Source organism: Marmota monax, unplaced genomic scaffold (assembly GCF_021218885.2).
Source record: "Marmota monax isolate L192 unplaced genomic scaffold, Marmota_monax_Labrador192_F-V1.1 WCK01_AAM20220418_F8-fsc00035, whole genome shotgun sequence".
In the NCBI taxonomy this organism is placed as follows: domain Eukaryota; kingdom Metazoa; phylum Chordata; class Mammalia; order Rodentia; family Sciuridae; genus Marmota; species Marmota monax.
In genome coordinates this window covers 7403522-7428917 of record NW_026691961.1, presented here as the reverse complement: position 1 = coordinate 7428917, position 25396 = coordinate 7403522, and the positions used below count along the sequence as shown (strand labels likewise).

General features: G+C 53.0%; 3 protein-coding genes across 5 annotated transcripts; 2 read left to right on the top strand and 1 right to left on the bottom strand.

The window, feature by feature from the left end:
• The first annotated feature begins 106 nt into the window (after positions 1-106).
• Positions 107-13531, top strand: Rhbdf1 (rhomboid 5 homolog 1). 3 transcript variants are annotated; one of them, XM_058578359.1, is made up of 19 exons: positions 107-202; positions 6879-7019; positions 7087-7217; positions 7416-7520; positions 7885-8098; positions 8486-8695; positions 8771-8893; positions 8965-9122; positions 9602-9856; positions 9958-10069; positions 10193-10267; positions 10354-10515; positions 11312-11412; positions 11550-11613; positions 11958-12052; positions 12219-12294; positions 12364-12464; positions 12568-12721; positions 12874-13531. In XM_058578359.1, exons 2-19 carry the CDS (start codon positions 6903-6905, stop codon positions 13291-13293), a joined length of 2673 nt encoding a protein of 890 aa, XP_058434342.1. In that variant the 5' UTR covers positions 107-202; positions 6879-6902; the 3' UTR covers positions 13294-13531. The 3 variants fall into 3 exon arrangements, with proteins under 3 accessions (XP_058434342.1, XP_058434343.1, XP_058434346.1); XM_058578360.1 differs by lacking the exon at positions 107-202 and adding an exon at positions 277-546; XM_058578363.1 differs by lacking the exons at positions 107-202; positions 7416-7520 and having other exon boundaries at positions 5597-7019.
• Positions 13532-14011: 480 nt separating this feature from the next.
• Snrnp25 (small nuclear ribonucleoprotein U11/U12 subunit 25) lies at positions 14012-16872 on the bottom strand. The gene is made up of 5 exons (XM_046440740.2): positions 16657-16872; positions 15606-15696; positions 15294-15399; positions 14664-14738; positions 14012-14334 (listed from the first exon to the last, which is right to left on the bottom strand). The coding sequence occupies exons 1-5, from the start codon at positions 16696-16698 to the stop codon at positions 14277-14279; spliced, it is 372 nt and encodes a 123-aa protein (XP_046296696.1). The 5' UTR covers positions 16699-16872; the 3' UTR covers positions 14012-14276.
• A 172-nt stretch (positions 16873-17044) lies between these two features.
• On the top strand, positions 17045-23736 carry Polr3k (RNA polymerase III subunit K). Its single transcript, XM_046440712.2, has 3 exons — positions 17045-17209; positions 18564-18651; positions 22978-23736. The coding sequence occupies exons 1-3, from the start codon at positions 17099-17101 to the stop codon at positions 23103-23105; spliced, it is 327 nt and encodes a 108-aa protein (XP_046296668.1). The 5' UTR covers positions 17045-17098; the 3' UTR covers positions 23106-23736.
• The last annotated feature ends 1660 nt before the right edge of the window (positions 23737-25396 follow it).

The window sequence follows — 25396 nt, the reverse complement described above, 5'->3', positions numbered from 1 at the left end:
GCGGGCGGCGCGCATTCCTGAGCCCTGAGTCAGCGCGGCCGCCCCTCCGGCCCGGCCCGCCCCCGGCGCGCACGCCCCTCGCTCCCTGGCATTCCCGGGCGGGCGGCCGGAGCGGCGCGCGGGCGGGCGCAGCGGGGTCTCGGCGCGGGCGCCCTCCCGGCGCCTCCGGACGCCCTCGGAGGACCCCGGCCCAGCGGCGGCGGTGAGTGGCAGGCGGCGGGACCCGAGCCGGGCCTGGACTTTTTCGGACGCGTGCCCGCCTGGGCCGCCGACTTTCTCCGCGGAGTTTTCCGCCGGCCGCCTGCGCCGGCGCACCGCAAAAATGGCCCGTGGCTGAAATGACTCGGCCCCAGCCCCTCCGGTACCAAGGGTTCGGACCGGGGACTCAGTCCCTGGGCCTCCGCCTGCGCCTCCCTTCCTCGCCACCTCCGGCGGGTGGTGTCCGAAACTCCAGCTCGGAGGGCGGGACGTCTCGGGATCGTCCCTGTCCCGGCGCGCTCCCGGGGCAGGGAGTAACAGCAGCAGCTGTGGACTGCGGCGCTCGGGGTAGGGCCCGACCCCTCCGGGCTACTTCCCAGCGCCGTCTCCCGTCTGTAAACACGCGAGCTTTAGGGCCGGCGGGGAGCTACTTCCAAAGACAGCCCCCCACCCCCCTCGTGGTGGCCAGGAGGGGCGGGCTGGGGCTGAGCCGAGACCGCTGCCGAGTTCCTGGAAGTGGGCCTTCTCCCGTCCGGGTGATAGCCGGACGGGTGCTCTGGGCGCTGCGCGGGGGCCTGGCTATGCCCCGCTGGGGGCATGTTTGTGGGTCTGGGTGGAGAATGGGCAGGGGATTCCCCACCCAGATCTGTCCTGGGCCCGAATGGTCCTGACCGGCGTTCCTTAGTGTGCAGCTTGGGTTGTGTGTCTGCCTGGGTGGGCGGGGCCTGGGCTTGGAAGCCCTAACTCGGTTCAGGGAAAGCCCCCCCCCCCACTTCCTGTTGGAGCCGGGAGATTCAAGGATGAAACTGGCTTTTCAGGTTTAGCCCATTTAGAAGCCTGGGCTGTCCCTGGCCCGGATCTCCCAACCCCCATGGAGCCAGCCCCAGCCCCCTGCCCCTACCGGGAGGTGGGAGAAGACTAGGTTTCCAAGCTGAGCCCCTTGCCATCAGGGTAATTCTGAGCATGGGGCAAGGGCAAGGGAATCTGTGGTCCTAGATTGAAGGCACTGGCCCTTGGGCTCCAGGCTGGCCATACACACTCCCATTGCACTGGCCCACTGAGGCCAGCATCAGGGAACCAGCCAGTCCTCACCCTAGGGAGCTGACCTTTTCCAGGACCTCTTAGCCACCAGGATCCGTACGTCTTCCTACCCTCTGTGGACCACCAGGGATCTCCCTCAGCATCCTTCTGACTCCAGCTGCTGCTCAGGCACTTCCAGTGTGTGGGGGGCCTCAGCCCATCCCTGTTCTCCCCAGTGTCTGACAGGATAGACTTTCTGCCCTAGGATCCCATTTCTTGGTTCCTGGATTGGCTGTGTTTAGTGGTGGCTCTCTCCTCCCTCCACCCAGGTGCCTCTGGGTGGTAGGAGGTTGCATACAGGGCCCGATAGCCCTCAAAATCTCAGGGCTGAAAACCACAGCTGTCTGTAGCTGGGCAAGCAGATAGGGACCCCCACCCTAGCTCCTGGGTAGACCTGGCCAAGGTGCTGGACTCTCTTTGGGTGCTCTGTGACCTTAGGCAGTGACTGGCTCTTCTGAGGCTCAGTTTTCTTTTCTGTAAAATGGACTTGCTGTGACAGGTTGGTGGGGTCAGCTAAGATCATGCTTGAGGCAGGTGTGCCAGGCTCCTGTTTCCTCCAGGAGCACTCCAGGCTTAGCCTGCATCCAGTGGGTCCAGCAGGGGTTTGCTGACCTGAGGGTTCCTGGGCATGAGGGAACACATGTGTAGGGTCAGTTAGGGGCACTTCTGGGAAACTCTGACTGGTGACCGGCTGCTCATCTGCCTTCCAGCCAGGCGTGTTGGACCCCTTCCCCAACAGCCAGGAGTGTGTGCTATGCTTTCACTTAACTCCTGGGATCTGGCCAAATCCCATATTGGGGACTAGATATGTCCAGTTTAGGGGGCGGTTCATACTTGGAATCTGGTACAACCAAGTCCTTGTCCCCACTTTCTGACTGGTTGGTGTGGACGGGTACCCTAACCTCCAGGTGTGTCTGTCCTGTCAGCTCCAGTGGATCAGGACTGTGACCCCTGGGCCACATATGCTGGGTTAGCCTTGGTGCAGTGCCCTTCCCTGGGTGTCCTCTTCTTCTCCTATGTGCCACCAGGCTGCCCCTACAGATGGCTTATAGAAGGAAGCCCCTTGTTCTGTTACTGTCTGTCTGGCTGCTTGTCTGGGGTGATGGTGGCTGATAGGTGATGTGGGTAGGCAGGGAGCTCGTGTGTCTTCCTAGGGACAGGAAAAGGGTATGGTGGAAGCTGCTGGCTCCATCTCAGGCCTGCCCTGCTCCAAATGGAAACTTGTTTCTTCCACAGAAAAGGGAGGGATCACTGGAAGGATTGAAGAGCACTTTGTGGTTTGCAAAGAGCCTAGCAAGTGTTCTCCACATGGTGCCATTTACAGAGGAGGCAGAGAGGCCAGGTGACTTTCCCTTTGCTACACAGTGACAGTGGAGGAGGAGTGGGATCTAGGCTGCAGATAGCTGGAGACCCTTCTCTCAAAGGGGGATCAGGGGCCTCAGTTTAGGGGTCAGAGAGAGGTTGAGGGGGATCTTGGAGGAGCCAACTTCTTTTGGGTCCAGGCTTGGGTGAGCTAAGGACATGACTGGTTGGGTGTCTTAGGTGGGGCCTATTGTTGTAGCTGATCTTGGTAGTGGGCCATCTCTTGGGCTGGCTGTGCTTTCTGCTTCCTGTTGCCCTGTGAGTGTCCAGGGCAGGCCTGAGTGCACAGAAGGCTGCAGCTTACACCTTAGGCTAGAGCTTCATGCTGGCTCTGGCAAACCTGCCCCAGTGTCCTTGTGCCTCTCAGCCATACCTTGCTAAATGCAGCACCTCTGAAGGGTCTGGTCCTCCAGTGGCTTCCTCCATTGCACATGCTCTGGGCCTCTCAAACTGCCAGCTGCCTGGCTGTCCTGTTCCACCTCAGAGCCCTCGGCACCAGCCTTTCTGCTGCTGATCTAGCTGCTGTTTATTGAGCACCTACTGTGTGCTGGGTACTGCCATGGCCATATTCTCAAATGGCAAAATGGATTTGTTCAAGGATATTGGTGATGGAGACAGATGCATGGGTCAGCAGCTTGGCTCCGGCCCTTCTACTTCCTTCCTGCCTCCTGTCTCTTCTTTTTTTGGTATCAGAGATTAAATCCAGGGGCACTTAACCACTGAGCCACATCCCCAGCCCTTTTTATATTTTATTTTGAGATAGGATCTCTTTAAGTTGCTTAGGACCTCGTTGAGTTGCTGAAGCTGGCTTTGAACTCTCAATCTTCTGCCTCAGCCTCCCAAGTTGCTGGGATTATAGGCGTGTGCCCGTGTGCCACTGTACCTGGCTCCTGACTCTTGCACCTCAGTCAGCAGGACTCTGATGTCCCCTGCCTATCTCCTCTGCCCTGGCAGCTGCAGCCACACTTCATCCCTCCACACCAGTCTCTGTGGAACCTGACCTTCCTCGTCTCTCAGGCTCATCTCTAGTCTTAAGCTGCTTGGTGTGCCCAAGGGGCACCCACCCCACCCTTCCTGGCTCTCTTTCACCACTGGTGCTGCTCCCCGGCACTTTCCACTTCATCCCCCATGTGCATGTGTCCAGTTCCTGATGTTGCTGAATGATTCATGCTGTGACTTCTGGAAGTTATGCCCTTCTGGCTGGGGTTCCCCCCTGCACTGAGGGGCCAGCCGAGCAGAGTCCCCTGAGGCTGTCTGGGAACAAGAGCCCACTGTGTGCCTGGAGGAGGCCTGGATAGTGGATCACTGTGGGAGGGCAGTGTGTTGCTCCTTGGCCAGTTTGGTCTGGGCCTGTTTCTCCCCCAAGCCTTGTGAATCCCACACACTTGAGGCCGAGATGGGGTACCCGGCATTTGTGGGGCAGGGTGGGTGTCCTCTCCCTGCCTGCTGGACCATATGCATTCTCCTGCATCTTCCTGCCTCCCCTCAGCGCAAGAGGGGTTGTCCTGGATATTCAGATAGGGGCTGGAGCCTCCATTGTGAGCTGAGGTCTTTGGTGCTTCCTGGGGCCAAATGTGAGCCCATCTGGAGCAAGGGCTGGTGGGTCCAGTTGCCTGTGCGTGGTCCCAGTTCTTCTCCCCTCACAGCTTGTGCCCTTCTCACTCATAATTGCTCCCAACAGTCAGCTCCTCCTCCCAGGGCTGCTGAGGGTCGTCTCCTTCAGGAACCCCCTGCTCTTTGGGTCTCAGTGACTGGCCCCTTCATGCTAGCCTTGCTCTGCAGTTGTCAATGTGTATACCCTGTGGTTGCTCTAGAACAGTCAGTCCTGGGCAGTGACAGGACAGAGGACTGCTCTCATGTGCATGAGCTCTGGGAGAACCAGGCCAGGGGGCTCCTGTTGGGGGATGGCAGTCTGACTGAGGATGCAGGTCCTGGAATGTGTGCACGCCTGAGATGGGAGGCACTGAGCTCAATGACAGACTTTGCTGGGGACTGTGCCTGTGGATCATCTAGTGGCAAAGGGGGCCTGCACTACTGAGTAGGTGCCAGCTGGATGCCACCTGAGGTGCTGGGCAAACCTGGGCAGGTTCTTGGAGAGACCAGTCCCTGGTGCTCACCCATGGATTCCCAGCAGCAGCAGTAGCTCTGTTTGTACTCTTGGCCCTGCTCCTCTCTGGACCCTATAACAGTCTCACCAGCAGCATCAGTGTTCAAGTAAGAAGATTGAAGGCATGTTGCTTTGTGTGGCAGGGCTGGAGTGGTCCTTTGGGTGAACTAAGCAGGAATGCCAAAGGTGTCTCCGTCCTGTCTGGTGTCTGGCTCCTTACCTCCTAGGCCCCATGGGCATAGCACAGCCTTGGGAGCAGGCTGACAGACTGGGAGGGTGCTGAGGCCCCTCTGTAGGCTCAGGAGCCCCTCCCTGTGCTCTGCTTGCTTTCCCAGCACATCAGAAAGTGTCTCAGATTCTGCGAGTAGTGTACCCAAGACTCAGAGGTGGTCCCTAAGTCACTCCTTAGCCAGCAGGTGATCCTACTAGGCTGTCTATGAAAGATGGCTGTGGGATGAAGAGGAAGACATCCACCCCCGGGATGCTGACCTGGCACCAGTTGATGCCTGGCACCCAGATCTGGGCTGGACATGTGGTACAGGTCAGATGCTGAGGGCTGGTTTGCTTTAGCTCCTAGAAGGACCTTGCCACACCCATTTCTTGGTCAGAATGGCCTGTGTCACACATGGCCTCCATCCACCAACAGGGGCTCAGCATGGGCAGGCCCAGGGATGCAGAGACAAATGCTGCCTGGCTTGAGGTGCTTAGGTCAGACAGGGAGGGACCCCTGGGTAGATGGTAGGGGGGCCCCCCTACCTTTGCCCCCCCCCCCCCAGCCACCACCTGGGCCCAGCAGTGCATGATCAGCTTGGAGAAGGGGTTGGAATGTGAGGGATGGAGCCAGGAGGACTCCCTTCTGCTATCTGTTCTGTTCCTGGTCTGTGTAGGGCCAGCAGGAGCTGCAACTGGCACCCTAGGCCTTTTTTTTTTTTTACTGGGCAGTATAGGGCCCACCAGGGCCATATGCAGTGTCATGTGGTGGACATAGCCCTGTGGAAGCCCTGGATCTCCTGCAAACAGTTGAGAGGGAGACTCCCAAGTGGAATCCATTCCTGGAGGCAGCAGTGGGCGGTTCACACACCCAGCCACTTGCAGCTTGTTGAGGTTTGCACACTTTGAAGAGGCTAAGGAACTTGGGATTAATAAAGGAGGTATTAATAACGGAGGGCCTGCTTTCCAGACCCTCCTGGGTGCAGATCTGCAGCAATTGTCCTTTGTACAAATGATGTGGGTAATAGAGTCCCAAGGAGGCCAGGACTTGCCTATAGTTGAACCCTGGTCTCTATGCTCTGGGTCTTTCCCTATGTTGGTGGGTTAGGGGCCTCAGATACTCAGGGTTGTCAGGCATGCAGTCCCCCAACAAGTCCCTGCTCTGGCTGCCTCACTGTTGTTTTGGGGCACATGGCGCCACCTGGTGGTCATCATGGTTAATGCGTGAATATGGTTTGTACAAAACACCCAGTGCCCCAGCTGCTGCTCTGCCACCTGGGAAACCGTGACTTTCTCTGAATGTGGAGATGCCTCTGTGCAATGGATGGGATTCACTCTCTGTTCTGTGTGTAGTGTGCCTCTGACTCTGTAGTGGAAGCCATAGTTGTTAAAAGGCGGCAAGGGGTAGATAAGACAGGCTAGGGGCACACTGACCCCCTTTCAAGCCTTAGCTCCAGGTCACAGGGAACCTGGTTGTCCCTGCCATGCTCAGTCCTCATCCCCTTCAAGCTCTGAGCCACAGGGAACCTCACTGTCCCTTCCAAGCAGCTGTCATTGCTGTTTTCTGCCCATCACACATAGCATCCCTTTGACACTTACTTCTTTAGGGTGATAATTTCCAGAGTGTAAACTCTGAGAGGGAAGGTCTTGTCTTGTGTCCCCCCCAGCATGTGCCAAGCACCTCCAAGTGCCTCACTCATTGGAGGTGCTGGAAGTGCTGCCTATGGACCTGGTTGTCCGAGGACTGTGAGGGGAACCAGGAAGGTGTGGACATACCAGTGCTCAGCACTAGCTGGGCTCCAGCAGCGGAGCTGTGAGCACCACCATTTGGCATATCGCTGCTTCTGCCTTCTCCGGGTCTGGGCCCAGTGGATCTTCAGGGACTTGCCAGCCTCACTACTGAGTACCTTCCCCTCTCCAGGCCTGCCACACTCCACCTGGAACCATGAGTGAGGGCCGCAGGGACAGCACAAGCAGTCTGCAGCGCAAGAAGCCACCCTGGCTGAAGCTGGACATACCGGCTGTGATGCCGCCACCAGCAGAGGAGCCCAGCTTCCTGCAGGTAGGTGCTGAGTGTCCGGGGCTATGGTTATGCCCCATCCAGACTCCTCACTGACCCTGTTGCTCAGCCCCTGAGGTGCCAGACTTTCCTGCGGAGTGTGAGTATGCCAGCTGAGACGGCCCACGTCCCTTCGCCCCACCATGAGCCCCGGCGGCCTGTGCTCCAGCGCCAGACATCTATCACACAGACCATCCGCAGGTACTGCCCTGGCCACTCCCCAGAGGGAGGCACACAGGGTCCCCTTTGGGTACTGAGGCTGGGAAGGAGCAAGGGTCTGTCTTGTCTCAGCTTTCTCTTCTGCTGTGGTCCTCCTGTCCTGGGGACTGAACTGCTGTCACCCCACTACCCTTCTCTGCTTTCTCTGTCTCCGCACCCTAATGCTCTGGTCCCTCACAGCCGACAGGTGCGCTTTGGGCGAGTCCATACTCTGCCCCTCTCAGGTCCCCGGGCTGCCTGCAGGCCGCCCCCACAGCGCCAGTCCCTCTCTTGGTCCCTGCTCAGGTACTTCAGGCAGGTCATGGGTGTGTTGCTGTTTTCTGGTGTGTGCATGTTAAGTGTGGCTTCTTAAGAGCTGCCAGTGTTGGCATTTCCTGGCCCTTGAGGGCAGTGCCAGCTATGCGTTGTTTGCATGTTCGAGGGCTGTGGACAGCCTGCTGGGGTCTCCCGTGCTGCTGCCTGGGGCCAGCCTCCTTCTCTAGACTCAGGGGATGGAACCCACTTGTCCTCCTAATTCGACTATTTCCATCTAGCCCCCGGAGGGCCTGAAGGCTGGGGCAGAGCTTGCTGTCCAGGAGGATGGCCTCTGAGGCTCCTTGCCTAGGAGGGGGAGATGTAGCTGCCCCTTGCTGAGTCCCTTCCATGCTAGGGGGACAGCTGACTGGTTTGGAGTGAGCAAGGACAGTGACAGCACCCAGAAGTGGCAGCGCAAAAGCATCCGTCACTGCAGCCAGCGCTATGGGAAGCTGAAACCCCAGGTCATTCGGGAGCTGGATCTGCCTAGCCAGGACAATGTGTCGCTGACCAGCACGGAGACGCCACCCCCACTGTATGTGGGGCCATGCCAGCTGGGCATGCAGAAGGTACGCCTATGGCTATTGTCCCCTGTCCCCTCATTCTGATTCCCTGGTGGGGGCCGGGGCACAGTCTACCTGAGCTCATGGTTGGGAGAACAGTCAGGTGATCCCATGGAAGCAGGTAAGATGCTCTGGGAAGGGCCACCTGGGTGAGGTGAAGGGCCCTGGCATTATACCAGGGGCAGCCTCTGGATAGGCGAGCATACCAGGGGACCAGCAGTGCAAGGGGAGAGAAGGAGGCCCCACTAGGTGACACCCATACAGCTGCCCTGGGCCTGCAGGAGTGACAGCAGTAGCAGTGGCGCCCTCTCTGTGGGTCTTGCGTGGCTCTGGTGTGTTGAGAGCTCCTGGCACCAACCTAGCCTGACTCCACTGTGTCTTTGCCTCTGCCAGATCATAGACCCTCTGGCCCGCGGCCGGGCCTTCCGCATGGCAGATGACACTGCTGATGGCCTGAGCGCCCCGCACACTCCGGTCACACCAGGTGCTGCCTCCCTCTGCTCCTTCTCCAGCTCCCGCTCAGGTTTTAACCGGCTTCCTCGGCGGCGCAAGCGTGAATCTGTGGCCAAGATGAGCTTCAGGGCGGCTGCAGCACTGGTGAAGGTAGGCACAGGGCCATGGGTGGAGGTGGGATAGCTGAGTGGCCATTAGGTCCCAAGGTCACCTCCTTGCCCTCAGGGCCGCTCTGCTAAGGATGGCACCTTACGCCGGGCACACCGACGAAGCTTCACTCCTGCCAGTTTCCTGGAGGAGGACACAGCAGATTTCCCTGAGGAGTTAGATACATCCTTCTTTGCTCGGGTAAGAAAAGCGCGGGGCCTCACTCATGGCCTCTGTCTCTGTATCCAACCTGACCTTGAGTATTTGCTCAGGAAGGTGTCCTCCATGAGGAGCTGTCCACATACCCGGATGAGGTGTTTGAGTCCCCATCGGAGGCAGCACTCAAAGACTGGGAGAAAGCCCCAGAGCAGGCCGACCTCACGGGTGGGGCCCTGGACCGCAGTGAGCTTGAGCGCAGCCACTTGATGCTGTGAGTGCAGCTGGTGGGTGGGGTACATGGTGGGGGGGACCTCTGTCTATCAGGAGCAGCTGGACCCTAGGGCATGGTGCACCAGCATTCACTGCCTAGAGTGAGTTGCCTAGTGCAGTGGGAACCTAGCTTGGCAACTATGGTGGGGGTCCCAAGGCTAGACATGTCCCCAGTATTTTCTGCCCACTTGGGGAGTCCCAAGACCCGGTGGCTGGGTGATTCCAGCATGGAGGAGTGTGACCTATGGCTGAGGTACAGAACCTTTGCTGAATCTGGGGTCCCTTCCTGTCATACTGGGAGGGGCCTGAGGTTGCTCCTTTATTGGAAAGAAAGAGGCTAAAACTGGGACTTGACACCCACCCCCTTCATCAAAGCCAAGGCCTGTGCAGGGCAGGATAAAGACTAACTCTGGTTGCGTCAGGAGGGATGGCAGCGGGTGGTGGTCTAGCCCAGGAGGTGAGTGAGCTGGCTCCCTGCAGGCCCCTGGAGCGAGGCTGGCGGAAGCAGAAGGAAGGTGGCACAGCTCCGCAGCCCAAGGTACGGCTTCGACAGGAGGTGGTGAGCGCTGTGGGGCCCAGGAGGGGCCAGCGCATTGCAGTGCCAGTGCGCAAGCTCTTTGCCAGGGAGAAGCGGCCATATGGGCTGGGCATGGTGGGCCGGCTTACTAACCGCACCTACCGCAAGCGAATTGACAGCTATGTGAAGCGCCAGATCGAGGACATGGACGACCACAGGTAGGTCGGGGGATTGCAGCCCTGTGAGCAAGTCTTGGGGTTGGGATACAGATTCCTGGGCTCTGCCTTGGGGATGCGCCCGCTGATGCTCCGCCCTGCAGGCCCTTCTTCACCTACTGGCTTACCTTCGTGCACTCGCTGGTCACCATTCTAGCAGTGTGTATCTATGGCATCGCGCCCGTGGGCTTCTCGCAGCATGAAACAGTGGACTCGGTGAGCCCCTGGCACTCTCCCGGGATCCAGATGGTTGGGGGCTAGGGTCTGGACCCCCTGTGCTCCTCTCCAGGAAGAAAGAGCCCTATGGACTTGGTCTAATCCCACTTCCTGACTTTCCAGGTGCTGCGGAACCGTGGTGTCTACGAAAATGTCAAGTATGTGCAGCAAGAAAACTTCTGGATCGGTCCCAGCTCGGTGAGGACGTGGCTGGGGGCGAAGCCTGGAGTTCCTGAGGTGGGCAGGGGGCCTGGGGCTGCAACTGCACATCTCCCTTACTGTAGGAGGCCCTTATTCACCTGGGTGCCAAGTTCTCGCCCTGCATGCGCCAGGACCCACAGGTGCACAGCTTCATCAGTGCTGCTCGTGAGCGTGAGAAGCACTCGGCCTGTTGCGTGCGAAATGACCGATCTGGCTGTGTGCAGACCTCAGAGGAGGAGTGCTCGGTGCGTCCCGCACAGCTCCTTGTCTATGCTGTGTCCGCAGTTACCTTTAGACTCAGGCCCCACTGAGTTCCCTTTGACCCCCACTCTTGGCATGTAGCATTGCCCATACGAGGCCCTTCCTGCCACTTTGATGTCTGTTCACCTTGCACTCCTCCATCCCTGGTTCCTCAACCAGGAGGTTCATTTGACTTTTGACTCGACCTTGGTTTGGTTGTACTCTTTCAGCACCTGTCTAGTCTGTGTGCAGGTATCTTAAAGTTGACCTTAATGGCAGTGCTGTAATTTTCTCCACTAAGTGATATTGTTTTTTAAAAAAAAGGCATTCATGTTTTTTTTTTTTTTTCCGCATCTTTTGTGGCCGTACCATAGTTTATACCAGTCCCCTGATTAAGGATGCAGAGGCTGTTTTTGAAAAGCTAATAGGAGCAAGGTGCTATAGTGTATGCCTGTAACCCCAGCTAGGCAGAAAATGGATGCAGGAGCATGGCAAGTTCAGGGCTAGCTTGGGCCATTTAGTGAGACCCGTCTCAAAATAACAAGAAGGGCTGAGGATGTGGCTCAGTGGTAAAGCACCTCTGTATTCGATCCCCATTACCTCACAAACAAACAAATATATAAAAAGCAACTGGCAATTATGCTCTTAGTGCCAGAATCTCTCGATGACTAAATCAGGCATCTGAATGATTAGGGGTGGAGTGGTGGGGACTTTGCCTGAGACTCTGGCTTAGAGCCCTCACTGCTGACTAAACTTGGCAAGGAATGGGCTCTGACCAGGGCTGACCCTGTGTTCTTACAGTCCACCCTAGCAGTGTGGGTGAAGTGGCCTGTCCATCCCAGCGCCCCAGACCTTGCTGGCCACAAGAGGCAGTTTGGCTCTGTCTGCCACCAGGACCCCAGGTCAGTCTTCCTGGCTGCCCCCTCTTCTGCCCTTGCTTTTTCCAGAAGGGTGAAGGTGTCCCCTTATTGACTCAGATGGGAGGGTGCCAATGCCAGGGGCTCAAAGCAGGCTCTGACCACATACTGGGCTCATGCAGGGTGTGTGATGAGCCCTCCTCTGAGGACCCCCATGAGTGGCCAGAAGACATCACTAAGTGGCCGGTAAGCTGGGGTGGGGAATTGCTGGGAAGTCAGCTTGTCACACCTCACCCATCAGTGATGCCAGAGGCCCCTCTGGGTGGGACCATCCCATTTTCAGACACCATGCCCCTGGCCTTTGCCCACTCTGTCCATCACCTAAGGCTGCCTCTCTGAGCATCTAGTCAGAGCAACAGGGCTGGATAGACTTGGAAGGCCTGATGACATTCCAGTTTGACAGATGGTCCTGCTGAGGCTCAGATGTGAGGATCTGTTTGAAGTCAAGGGAGTCCCGTCTTCTACCTTGTGAGGTGTAGGGCAAGAGTTGGTGTGGGAGCTGACTTGGCTCTCCCCTGTTTATGACCCAGATCTGCACTAAAAACAGTGCCGGGAACCACACCAACCACCCTCACATGGACTGTGTCATAACAGGCCGACCCTGCTGCGTCGGCACCAAGGGCAGGTGAGCATGCAGTTGCCACAAGTTTGGGCCCAGGGCTGTGCCTTCTCCCCCGCCAAGTTCCAAAACTCAAGGCTCCAACAAGGAGAAAGGGCCAATGAGAGGGTGGTGGTGCCTCTGTCCCTGGACCCTAGCAGTCTCCCTCCAAATCTGGGCCCTGACCTTCCAGGTGCGAGATCACCTCCCGGGAGTATTGTGAATTCATGAGGGGTTATTTCCACGAAGAGGCCACACTCTGCTCTCAGGTAGGCCTCAGGGCATGTCCCTCCCCTACTCCCTAGCCACTGTGAGTGCTGACTGGCCACTCTGCACAGGTGCACTGCATGGACGATGTGTGTGGCCTCCTGCCTTTCCTCAACCCTGAGGTGCCTGACCAGTTCTACCGCCTGTGGCTGTCCCTGTTCCTGCACGCTGGGCAAGTGAATCTGTGGGCTGGGTGGGAAGTCTCAGGGATTTCAGAATGGCTGGCTGAAGGTGGCAAGAAGCCACCTTCTCTGAGTGTTCCCTACTACCCACAGGATCTTGCACTGCCTAGTGTCCATCTGCTTCCAGATGACTGTGCTGCGAGACCTGGAGAAGCTGGCTGGCTGGCACCGCATAGCCATCATCTACCTGCTGAGTGGCGTCACTGGCAACCTGGCCAGTGCCATCTTCCTGCCATATAGGGCAGAGGTAAAGCTGCCTTCCAGGGTAGGGACCCTCCCTGTGTGCCTGTGGGTTTGCCCTGTGTTGAGCACTGGATGTGTCCTGCCTTTGGGAGTGGGGCAGGAAGATGAGGCCGAGCTGCTTATTCCTGCAGCTTACAGCCACCCCACTACCCACAGGTAGGCCCTGCTGGCTCTCAGTTTGGCATCCTGGCCTGCCTCTTTGTGGAGCTCTTCCAGAGCTGGCAGATCCTGGCACGGCCCTGGCGTGCCTTCTTCAAGCTGCTGGCTGTGGTGCTCTTCCTCTTTGCCTTTGGGCTGCTGCCCTGGATCGACAATTTCGCCCACATCTCAGGCTTCATCAGCGGCCTCTTCCTCTCCTTTGCCTTCCTGCCCTACATAAGCTTCGGCAAGTTTGACCTGTACCGCAAGCGCTGCCAGATCATCATCTTCCAGGTGGTCTTCCTAGGCCTGCTGGCCGGCCTGGTGGTCCTCTTCTACTTCTATCCTGTCCGCTGTGAGTGGTGCGAGTTCCTCACCTGTATCCCCTTCACTGACAAGTTCTGTGAGAAGTACGAACTGGATGCTCAGCTCCACTGAGCCAGTTGTGGGTGCTGATGGCCACAACCACCCTGAGACTCGGGGGCCTGTGGACTCTGCCTGCTCTTCAGGGACTTGCCTTCCCTGACAGACCTCCTGTGCCTTGCTCACTCCTGTTGACTTTATCTTGTTGGGCATTTATCACACTCTCCCACGATAACCTTCTAACTAGACCCTTGACGACCACCTCATGTGGCCAATAAATGGACCGGGAGCGTTTTAGCTGCCACTAAGTTGACCAGGGCTGTGTCCTTCTTCTTGGCTTCTGGCTAAGTGCTGTGGAGTAAGACCCTGCAGGTACCTGGCCTCTGACAGCACAGTTCTGCCACACAGGGAACTAAGTTTTGAGTACACCCATAGGCTGTTCCAGTTCCCAGGGAAGCCTCTCAGCCAGGAGGGTGCACTTCCTTGGAGGACCCTAGGGATGTGCTGCCACATTTCCCCACAATGGGATGGGGAAGGCATTGCTGTAGGGGACCCTGTGGGTAGAGGCCCCATCCACATCTGTGCCAGACTGCTACTGCAGGCTCTGGGATGTGGGCTCTTGCTTCCCCACAAGCAAACAAAGCTATGAAGACCATGGTTACAGGCATGTGATGTGGCCACAGGGCTTAGGTGTGGCATCTTGGATGCCAGGAGTTACAGTTACTCTCTGCCCTAAACACCCCTCTGTGATGGGACAGATCTTTCTATTATGCCTTTTTGACTATTCAAAAAATGAGGCAAACAGACAGATTTATTCTGCACATAAGGCCAGGCCCACAGCCCTGTGAGAACTGCCATGTTTTAAGGTCTTTGAGCCCAGGCCAAGTTCATGGGAAAGCAAGGAACAAAGGTTTACCCTGTCCTGGTCCTGAGAACCCCAGGGCTCATGCTGACAGTGCAGCCAGCCCAAATCTTTTCTGATGAGAGGATGGAAGGAGGGCTCCATCCTGTTGGGAAAGGACTGACCATCAGTGAGCAGAGCTGTCCCTGTCCTAGGGTCACTTTTGCCTCAGCTTTTTGATGAAGGAAACCTCATCCCGATTCCGGATACCATAACTGAAAGACAAGGAAACAGACAGTGTCTGACCTATAGAAGGTTCACTTGTAATTCCCCCCACTCTGCCCCCCAGGCCTGTGAGGGACCAAGAAAGGAAGAGGATAAATGTGGTACTTAGCCCAAGAGGCTGTGTGGCCACCTTCCCGGACACTCCCATTGCACTGCAGGGGTGGAGCTGCCTGGAACTGCTCCTCTGCCAGCTACTCTCCTAATGGGGAGTGCCCCAAGGAAGCCAGGAACCCTGCTGATACAGCCCTCTGGCAGAACATAGGGTACTAGAGGGCACCAGGCAAGATGCCCCACAGCTGAAGATGTGGTCTGAACTTACTCTCGGAGCTTCTTCCTGTCCTCTGTTAGCTTCTCTCCTGCAGAGGTCAGATGGTATGTCCTCCACACATAAGACCTACAAGAGGGGACTCAGGTAAACCGTTTGCTGCCTTGAGCAGGATGAGGTGAGCTGCAGATATGACAGGCTCCAGCACTCAGCTCTAGGGCACCTAGGGCAGCTGCACTCCCTCTAGGCCTTTTTCCTGTGCAGTGCACATGTGAGGAGGTGACGTGTGAGCACTGGCCAAACACTTCACTAATGAAACTGGGGACAGTGCTAGACACATCTATAGGGCACTTGATCCATAGGAGCATGAGGGCTGACGGGACCTAGGTGAGGACTGGTAGGAGACACTGAAAAGTGAAGCATTCAACGAGGGAGACCACTTTCCAACACTGAGGTCCAGAAGTATCCACAAGTGAAGATATCTAGGTGGGGTGATATTGATGAGAGTCAAGAAGCAGATGAGGCAAGAGTCCGAGACACAGAATTGCTCCCTGTCTGAATGTGCTTGCAATAGCTTTGCAGCAAAGAGGTGGGAGTGTGCACATGTGCGGCTGAGAACTACTTTCTTTGTGGAGCCCATACCAGCCCCCAGAAGCCCAAGGAAGAAGCTGCTGTTCCACTTACCAGCTGATGTGCTGAATGCCCCCTTCACGCTCCTGCCTGAGCTGCACATGCCTCTGGATGGCCTTCTTCAGGTCCAGGACAGTAGCGTTCTGCACTACAACCACAGCTGTAGCCATGGACACAGTGTGAAAAGATCCATGAGGGACAGAGCCTCAGATGACAGGAGATCCCAGAACTGTCAGGCTCTACTCTGCAGATTGGGTTTGTGGCTGCCCTAATGCCCTTGGGCATGGCCCCCAAGGTTCTCACTGACCAGTCTTGCTAACATCTTGTCCACATGTATAGGCCTAATGGGAGGAGGACGGCACTTACGCATTACTTCCCCATCCATCTTGCACACTCGAACTGTCATTGCTTGGCCATATTCTAGTGCTATCTGGGAATTGACCTCTTCCAACGTAACCTAGAGGAGACCAAAAGTGAACATGGGAATCCTGGCTCTCTACCACCCCAAAAAACAACAAAGAAAAACAAGCTGATAGTGGCCAGAAAGTGGTGTCCCATTTTATGAAGGGTAAGAAGGGGCTCTTGCCTATATTTTAGGATTTACTTAGTTGTTCAGCACACCAACCTCATGTTTCACTCACATCTTTAGAGGAGTGAAGAAACAGGCAGGGAGAATGAATCCATATGGGGATGGGGCCTGGTAGGCAGAAGAATACTGGGCCCAATATTTCTCCCTCAGAAACCCTGAGCATTAAGTTCCAGGCTAGGGCCTCAGGACTAGGGTGAGACAGGTGTGCAAAACTTAGCAGGCACCAAAAAATGATAATGATAACAAGTGTTTTGACAGAATACTTAAGAAAGTACAAGCTGGGTTGGGGATGCTGCTGGGTGGCACAGTATGTGCCCTGCAGGCACATGGCCTGTGATTCAGTCTCCAGCACCGTGGGGTGTGGGGTGTGTGTGTGTATAGAGATAGAAGTTAATTTTAAAGATCCATGATGGGCAATTTTTTTTTTTTTAAATTAGGTAGACTACTGTCTGTGCTAAAGCATATTGACGCTTGAGGCAAATGGAAAAATCAACTAACACCGACCTAGTCTTCACGTTACTTTGTTTCCCACAGAGGTTCCTGCATGGACTTTGACTTTTTTTTTTTTTCCTGTGATACTGAACCCAGGGCCCTGTGCCTGCAAGGCAAGCACTCTACAAACTGAGCTATATCCCCCGCCCTCAACTTTGACTTTTTAAACATATTGTGTTAAAATACCTTTTACCTTGTGAGGAAGTGTTCTTTTGCCTCGGCCTGGCCAGGCAAAGCTCACTTACACCCAGAGGTGCTGTCCTGGGCCGCCCGCGGCCGCCCACCCGCGGCCGCCCGCGGCCGCCCACCCGCGCCCCGGGCGCTGTCCGCGCGCACCTGGATCGGGAGATCGCAGAGCAGCGGGTCTTGCACTACCATGGCAAGACCCTCCTGAAACACGTCCACGGCCTCGGAGTGCGGTAGCAGCTCCTCTTCGTCCTCATCGTCTTCCTGCTCCTCCGGCTGACGCGGGGCCTCGGCTTCCTCCAGGGTTGCCACAAGCGCGCTGGGCTCAGAGGGTCCCGTCAGTTACCTCTGGAGAGGCGGAGCGCGCATGCGCAAGCAAGGCAACTCAGCCATTGGTAAGCCGGAGGGGCGGGCAGCTGCGGTGACCAATGAGGGGTGCGAGGCCGTCTGCTGCGGGGCGGACCGGGAGCGCGCAGACACGTGACTAGTGTTGGGCTGAGGGGCGGGGCGGCTGCGGTGACCAATGGGAAATGCGAGGCCTCCTGCTTCCGGGAACGCGCAGTCGCGGAGCCCAGGTGGCGGAGTCGGAGCAATGCTGCTCTTCTGTCCGGGATGCGGAAACGGGTTGATTGTGGAGGAGGGCCAGCGCTGCCACCGCTTCGCCTGCAACACTTGCCCCTACGTGCACAACGTCACCCGCAAGGTGGGCCCTGGAGGCCGGCTCTCCCTTGGTCGCTCCCATAGCCCAGCCATTGCTTCCCGGTGGTATCGCCCTGGCCGGGCTGCGGCCTGGATCCTCGCGGGGACCTCCCTGCCACTTGCTCCGTGCGCGATGCTCACAGCCGTGTCCAGAACGGCCTGAGCAGGTCCCGGTGTTCCGGGAGCCCGCGCAGTCACCCCCCTCCCCGCTCTCACGGGCTGCCCGCTACCTGGCGTCCCTGAGGGAGAGGCCTGAGGCTCTTCCAGTTGCCTTGCTTTATTTTCCCCATGAGACTTATTAACCGTCAAATATATTTTGTAGCTTGCTCATGTGCTGTATTTGTTAATCCTGGGACACACTCTCAGCAGGGCAGGGGTTTTTCTTTGTTCCGTGTATGTTTTAATCCGAATGCCCGGAGTGGAGACTACTGCACAATTGAGCATTCCGCAAGTGAATGGTGTATACTGTCTTAAGACTTGTTATTTTCCCTTGATAATCCAGCTAAAAAGTAATTTTAGGGGGTAGGGCTCGTTGAGTTCAGAGTCTACTTATTTAAAACAAATGACTCACACTGGACGAAGGGGGGAGACCGGAAGCAAACTTCGGATCTACAGGCTTAAAAAGTATTTAGCGACGGGGTCAACTGGTGGAAACCTGGAGTGGCTCACTTCTGGGGCGGGCTTCAGCCTGGATTATATAGACTAAGTTTAGGGTGGGACAGGAGGGTAATTCCTGGGGTTCATTATATAGGAGTCCTGCTGATCCCTTAGGGTGGGACAGGAATGTGAATAGGGAATTTTCTGTGGCTTATTGGGATCAAATGAACATTATCCTGGGGTGTCAGTCACTTGTGATGTCCTTTTGTGTTCCTTGCACTGGCTGAGGCCTTGCACTGGCTGAGGCCTGGGATTTCAAATCACAAAAGCTTAGGGAAAATGTCCTTGGACTTATTTTTCTTATCCCTCAACTTAATCCTGACATTTCAGTAATGTGTAATACAATTCAAAGAAACAAAGTGTAGCTTGCTTTAAAAGCTGGCTGCCTGGGGGAGTGACTGGGTCACCCAGCTAAATGCTACTGGTTGACTTCCATTTAAGTTGTTGTCCCTACTTCCACATCCTCAGCTGCAGTCTTTGCAGAGGTCTCTGACAGCCCAGCCTGGAGGACAACCCAGCCATGGGAACTCCTGTTCCACTGGAGTGTATTGCTCTGTGCAGGCAAGAATTGTGTTTCATCTGGCATCCACAGAGTGCAGGGAAGGAAGTCGGAGGCACTTGAGGACTGCTGTGGTTTGATGGTCCTTGTTTATATTGTTCACTTACTGGGAGTGTGAAGGCTGTTTTTGTTTGTTTTCTAGGTAACAAACAGGAAGTATCCAAAGCTGAAAGAAGTAGATGATGTGCTTGGGGGAGCAGCTGCCTGGGAGAATGTTGACTCTACGGCAGGTGAGAGACCTTTTCCATTGCTGAGCTGTGGATAGATGTGAGGTTGCGGACTGTTCCACTCCATATTGAGTCTATGACGTCCATGTCTAAGAACGGGAAAGATAGGGCTGGGGTTGTAGCTCAGTGGCAGAGGGCTTGCCTAGCATGTGTGAGGCACTGGGTTGGATTCTCAGTACCATGTATCAATAAATAAAATAAATGTCCATTGACAATTGAAAAAAATAATAGGAAAGGTATCTTTCTTTATTAATTTGTTATTATTAAAATTTTGTCACCCCACCAAAAATATTGATACAATCCTTGACATGATACAAGCCTGGGTTGGATTCTTGGGGCAACCTCTTGTTATTGGTGAACCTCGTAGGCTTCTCCTGACCTCTCTGTGGCCAACTCATATTTGTAGGTTGTGAGCAAGAAGTGAGTTGTCCAGTGCTTGGGAAATAGGAGGCGCTCAGGGGATGGCTCTGATGGCAGCAGAAATGATGGCAATAAGAGTCTACAAAAAATTGTCTTCTTATTCTAATAGGGATTTTTAGGAAGGTGATGTCAGGGAGCATTCAAGTGCAGATTGGACAGAATTAGAAGTTTAAGACTTGATTCATGTTGGGTAGACATAGATGTGATTGGGGAAGCAGAGAGAAGGACCCTCAATAAAGCCTGTTTTGAGGGGTAACAGCTAACTCAAGGTCAGTACTGTCTTTTCACCCGTAGAACATACAAGTATGTTATGGTAAAAGTTAGCCTTGGGGGGCTGGGGTTGTGGCTCAGCGGTAGAGTGCTCGCCTTGCATGTGCGAGACCCTGGGTTCAATCCTCAGTACCACATAAAAATAAATAAATAAAATAATGGTATTTGTGTCTGACTACAACTAAAAAATAAATATTTAAAAAAAAAAAAAAGTTAGCATTGGCCAGTCGCGGTGGTGCACGCCTGTAATCCTAGCGGCTCAGGAGGCTGAAATAGGAGAATCATGAGTTGAAAGCCAGCCTTAGCAATGGTGAGGCAAGGCACTAAGCAACTAAGTGAGACCCTGTCTCTAAATAAAATACAAAATACGGTTGGGGATGTGGCTTAGTGGTCAAGTGCCCCTGAATTCAATTCCCAATAGCAAAAAAAAAAAAAAAAAAAAATGTTAGCATTGGTAGAATTTATCATTAAAAGGTGGATTATGGACCTGGACCTGATTTTAGAGAGTGTATAAGGGTGTTTTCCTGAGAGCAGGATCGTGTGGTTGGGGTGAGGCTCCGTGATAAGCACTTGGCTAGCATGTGTGTGGCCCTGGGTCCACATCCCAGCACTGGAAAACATAAACAAGAGAATAGGATCATTTTCTCCAAATTAAATCAATTCCAAGGTATCTGTGCCCCTGGGCATTTTGAAAAGGTGTGGGATGTAGTAAGATATGGCTAAGAACAGCTCCTGCCAAAATGTCCCCTGGACATAGCCATCAATGGGAAGATAAAGCATTTTCCACTGTCCTGGGGAAGCAATTCTTTTAACAAGGAGAATCTGTGTGGCATGAGCCCCAAAGTGCACAGCAGCCTTAAGCCACTATCTTAGTTCCTTGGTGTTGCTGTAGAAGAATACCACAGACTGGGTAATTTATAGAAAACAGAAATTTGTCTCTTACCATTCTGGAGGCTGGAAAGTCCAAGATCAAGGTGCTGGCAGGTACAGCGTCCTCTGGAGGTCTGGCAGTAAGAATGCAGGAAGCAGAGACCCAAGGCAGCCCTGGGCAGTGAACCCCTTACTATGGGCCTCATAGCTCTTAAATTCTGTTTTCCATGAAGTCCTAGGGCTTGGATATAATTCTGCCAAGTTCTTTGCTACTTTGTAACACAGATGCCCCCCACCCCAACCCACATGTACCCCTGTTCCAACAAGATGCTGCTCATTCCTTGTAAGATCCAGTCAGAATAGTCTATTTCAACTGTTGTTGGGACAGACTAGGCAAGACACTGAAGACAGCAGGAAATAGATTTATTTGGCTACAGCCAGGTTCAGAGGGCAAAGCTTTTGCAGTGATCAATCATCAATCCCCTGAACCCCAAATTCAGGCAGTTTCAGAACTTTATACCCAGTGTGTAAGGGAAGGGGCTCAGAAGTTCACAATCTGCAGAAGTTCACACAAAAGCAGCTTTTTCTTTCACTGTTCTAGCTAGGCAGGTTAACCCTTTAAGGACAGTGCCTGAGGAGGGGAGAGCTTCTCCCCTTTCTTCCCTCCCCCTGCCAGCTGTTACCAAGGAGGCCAATTAGTAACCTCTTCTCTTCTCTTTGAAATGTAAACATCTCTGTGAAGCACCATCCTGGTTAAAAGATCTGTCTTTTTTATCACACTTTGCATTTGCAAACACACTTCTACAAACTGTTGTGAATATTTTTACTATACTGGATAGGTCATAAAGGTTTGTGAAAAACTAGTAAAGGGGTGATTAGCAGCTGGAGTTCTGATCTTGTGGGGCCAGGTAAAATGGAGCAACAGGAAATAGTAAACTTAACTATATTGAACTCTTTTCTAGAGATTCTTTTGCTGATATTCCTAAGATCAGTTATGGGGAAGATTTCTGGAGAAGCTTAATTAACATTTTCTGTGGCGTAGGTGGTACCACTATACAACCAATATTCTTTTTTTTTTTTTTGGTACCAGGGATTGAACTCAGGGGCACTTGACCACTGAGTCACATCTCAAGCTTAGGGTCTAACTTAGTTGCTTAAGCACCTTCCTATTGCTGAGGCTGGCTTTGAACTTGCAGTCCTCCTGTCTCAGCCTCCCGAGCTGCTGGGATCAAAGGTGTGTGCCATTGCACCTGGCCCACAACCAGTATTCTGTTCACAACAAGTATGCAGTCTCCAGGAAGAAGCCCCCTCCCTACAGCTCTTGTTTTCTCCTGAACCCTTAATAGAAGGGTTAATAGAATCCCCTTAATGCTCCATTCAAGGCCCCACAGGCTTTTTCTAGCATTTACTTAAAAACTTCCAGCTTTAGCTGGGTGTGGTGGCTTGCACCTGTAGTGCCAGCTACTTGGTGCTTGGTTTTGTCTTCTTTTTTTTTTTTCCTTTGGTACTGGGGGTTGATCTCATGTCCCCAGCCCTTTTTTTTTTTTTTTTGTGACAAGATCTCATTGAGTTATTTTGGGCCTCTCACTCAGTTAACGAGGCTGGCTTTGAACTTGAGATCCTCCTACCTCAGCTTCCCCAGTTACTGAGATTACAGGCATGTGCCTCCAGACCAAGCCAGTTCCAGCTACTTGGGAGGCTGAGACAGGATGATCACTTGAGTCTAGGCGTTCAAAGCCAACCTGGGCAACATAGTGAGACCTGTGCTGTAAATGAATAAATAAATAAAATAAAAATAAAACTATTCTGTTTTAGTAAGCTTTTTTGCTGCTGCAACCAAAAGACTGATGACAGTTTTAGAGTGGGAAAAGTTTATTTGGAGGTCATCATTTCAGAGTTCTCAGTCCATAGGTGGTCAGCTATTGTTTTGGGCTCAAGGTGAGGCAGGGAATGATGGCAGAAGAATGTGGTGGAGGAAAGAGGTCAGGACAGGCCACCAGAAGCAGAGAGAGTGAGAGCAGAGCCAACAAAATATAAACCCTAAAGGCACACACCCAATGACCCACCTCCTGTCACACCCTACCTGTCTACAGTTACCACCTGGTTAATCCCTTCAGGGGATTAATGCACTGATTAGTTAAGACTCTAATAGCTGAATTATTTAACCTCTAAACTTTCTTACATGATCTCACACATGAGCTTTTGGGGGATACCTCAAGTCTAAACCATAACACATTCCATCGTCTATTCATTGCTCAGTCTCAGGTATGTTGTTACAGTAGCACAAAATAGTCATGGTGCAAGTTAAGTCTCCAACCAGTCTTCAGCCAGATTGAGAAGAAAAGTAGGATCCAGAGAGTGGGAAGGAGGTTTTTTTCTTGGTACTGGGGATTGAACCCAGGGGTCCTTTATCAATAAGCCACAATTCCAGCCCTTTTTATTTTTTACTTTGGGGACAGGGTCCCACTAAGTTGCTGAGGGTTTTGCTGAGTTACCAAGGCTGGCTTCAAACTTGCAATCCTCTGGCCTCAGCCTCTCAAGTCACTCGGGTTGCAGGTGTGTGCCTTTGGGAGGAGTGTTTTCAAGGTCTCTCTGACTCCTCACTCTTAGTACGTTGTGGAAATGATGTCTATAGACATATTATTGGAAGGGAGGCCCGATGAGCAGGGAGGCTTCACACCTTTAACGTAAATTTTTCCTCTTAAGAGGTATGTTCTTCACCAGCATCATTTTTGTATAACGGGGTTGCTTGATTCTTCTCCTTGCCAGAGCCATGTCCCAAATGCGAACATCCTCGAGCTTACTTCATGCAACTCCAGACCCGCTCTGCAGATGAGCCCATGACCACTTTCTACAAGTGCTGCAATGCTCAGTGCGGACACCGCTGGAGGGACTAGGCCCAGTTACACAGTGGACGCCCAGCGGGATACGAATCATGTGTTCTGAGGGTCTTCGCTGGTGTAATGGAAAGTTCGCCCCTTGGGATGGAAGACCAGGGTGTCAGGAAATGGAGCCCGCCTGCCAGTCAGGGAGTTGCTGTGTGTGGGGAGGAGACCCATAGAGAAGTGTGCTGGGTTTAAAGTCCTGCTCATTCGCCTTTTACACTAGGCAGATGACATTTTCTCACCACCAATGAATACTCCACTGTTTGCACAACTTAGTACTTTACATTTTCCTAAATATTTAACTGTAACCAAAACTTGTTTTGAATGTCTCATAAAAATGAAGTTTAATACTATTTTCTCAGTGTTTTAAATATTTTAAGAAACACCAAACCCCAAAGCACATTGATCTCTCCACATCAGCCCTCCTGCCTCAGTCTTCTTAGTTGCTACTGCTTCCTTTTTTTTTTTTTTTTTTTGTGGTGCTGGGATTGAACCCAGGGCCTTGTGCATGCGAGGCAAGCACTCTACCAACTGAGCTATGTCCCCAGCCCTACACTGGACTTCTTATTTCATTTTTTAAACTTTCCTTGAATAGCTTCCTGGGGTTGCAATAAATAAATAAATAAATGTGTTAGCACGCTTTTATAGTTTCTATGTTAATCTTTCTATTCAAAGAAAAAGGACACCTCAGACTAGCTGGAAACAAGGTCTAGTTGATAGATTGAGTCTTGCTCAGGGCCCTGTCTTTATTTTTATTTATTTATTTATTTATTTTATTAGTTACACATGACAGTACAATGATCTTGACAATTCATACATTTGAATCAAATGGGGTATAATTTCTCATTTTTCTGATTGTACAGGTTGCAGAATCACATTGGTCATACAGTCACCTATATACATACAGCAATAATAATGTCTATTTTATTCTGCTGCCCTTCCTATCCCCGCAGGGCCCTATCTTTAAATTATTTCTAAATCTTCACCCCTTACCAAATCTCTTTTTTTTATTATTTGTTTTAATTACACATGACAGTACAATGACCTTGACATATCATACATTTGAATCAGATGGGATATAACCAAATCTCTTAATAGCGAATTCTTATGAAATCATGAAACTCAAATTTCTGCCTTTGATACTTTTTTGAGACTGGTATCTTTTCCAGAAATGATGTCATCTTTACATGGAACTGTGATTATTTTCTATTATTATAACACATTGGGCTGGGGATGTGGCTCAAGCAGTAGCTCGTTTGCCTGGCATGCCTGCGGCCCGGGTTCGATCCTCAGCACCACATGCAAAACAAAGATGTTGTATCCGCTGAGAACTAAAAAATAAATATTAAAATTCTCTCTCTCTCTTTAAAAAAATAAAATAACACATTGACCAGGTCCTGAGCCCATTATACCTAATTGTTTTGTTTTGTTTTTTAGTACTGGGGGGATTGAACCAGGGGTGCTCTCCCACTGAGCCATATACACAGACTTTTTATTTTTATTTTTAAGACAAGGTCTCACCAAGTTGCTGAGGCTGGCCTCAAAATTGCCATCTTCCTGCCTCAGCCTCCCAAGTTGCTAGATTACAGGTGTGTGCTACTTGACTTTGTTTATTTTTTGAGACTAGTTCTCACCATGTTGTCTGGGGTAGAATTCCTGGGCTCCAGCCAGTCTCCACCTTGGCCTTCTGAATAGCTGGGACTACAGATGCAGATGCATGCTGCTGTGCCTGGCAGATATCCTTAGTGTCTTCTGCCTGTGCCGTTAGTGTTATTTCCTTAGGCTCAAGTTCTTGTGTTTAAGGTTGTTGTTGGGAGGTGATAAGGATCAGTTGTATAGATCATGCACTTTGAAGTTAGCTTGGTGGATTGTACTTCCTCATCTGTACAATGGAGATGGTAACAGGTGATTTCCAGGTTTATAAACCTTTTTTTTAGTTTTCCTTTTTTGCCATACCAGGGATTGAATCCAGGGCCTTGTGCATGCTAGTAGAACATTGCAGGTTCTGCTGAGTGGGTCTTGCTGACAGTGCAGATCCTCCTGCCTGCAGCTGTCATTCTCTGCCCCCCTTGTTTGGGGCTGGTTTCCGTGCCCAGCTCAGCCTCAAGGGCGTGACTCCTCAGATCAGCAATAGCATCTGTCCACTCAGCAAGAGCCCAGGGAAACGACTTCCAGCCATTCTCTTGCTTTGATGGACTGTCGTGGTTCCCATTCTTCTCTCTCAGACACCTTTGCGCTGAAAGCCGGGTAGCCTTAGACTTGCTTCCTCTGGCTTGTGTCTTCAGCTGCTGCAGCCTCCCACG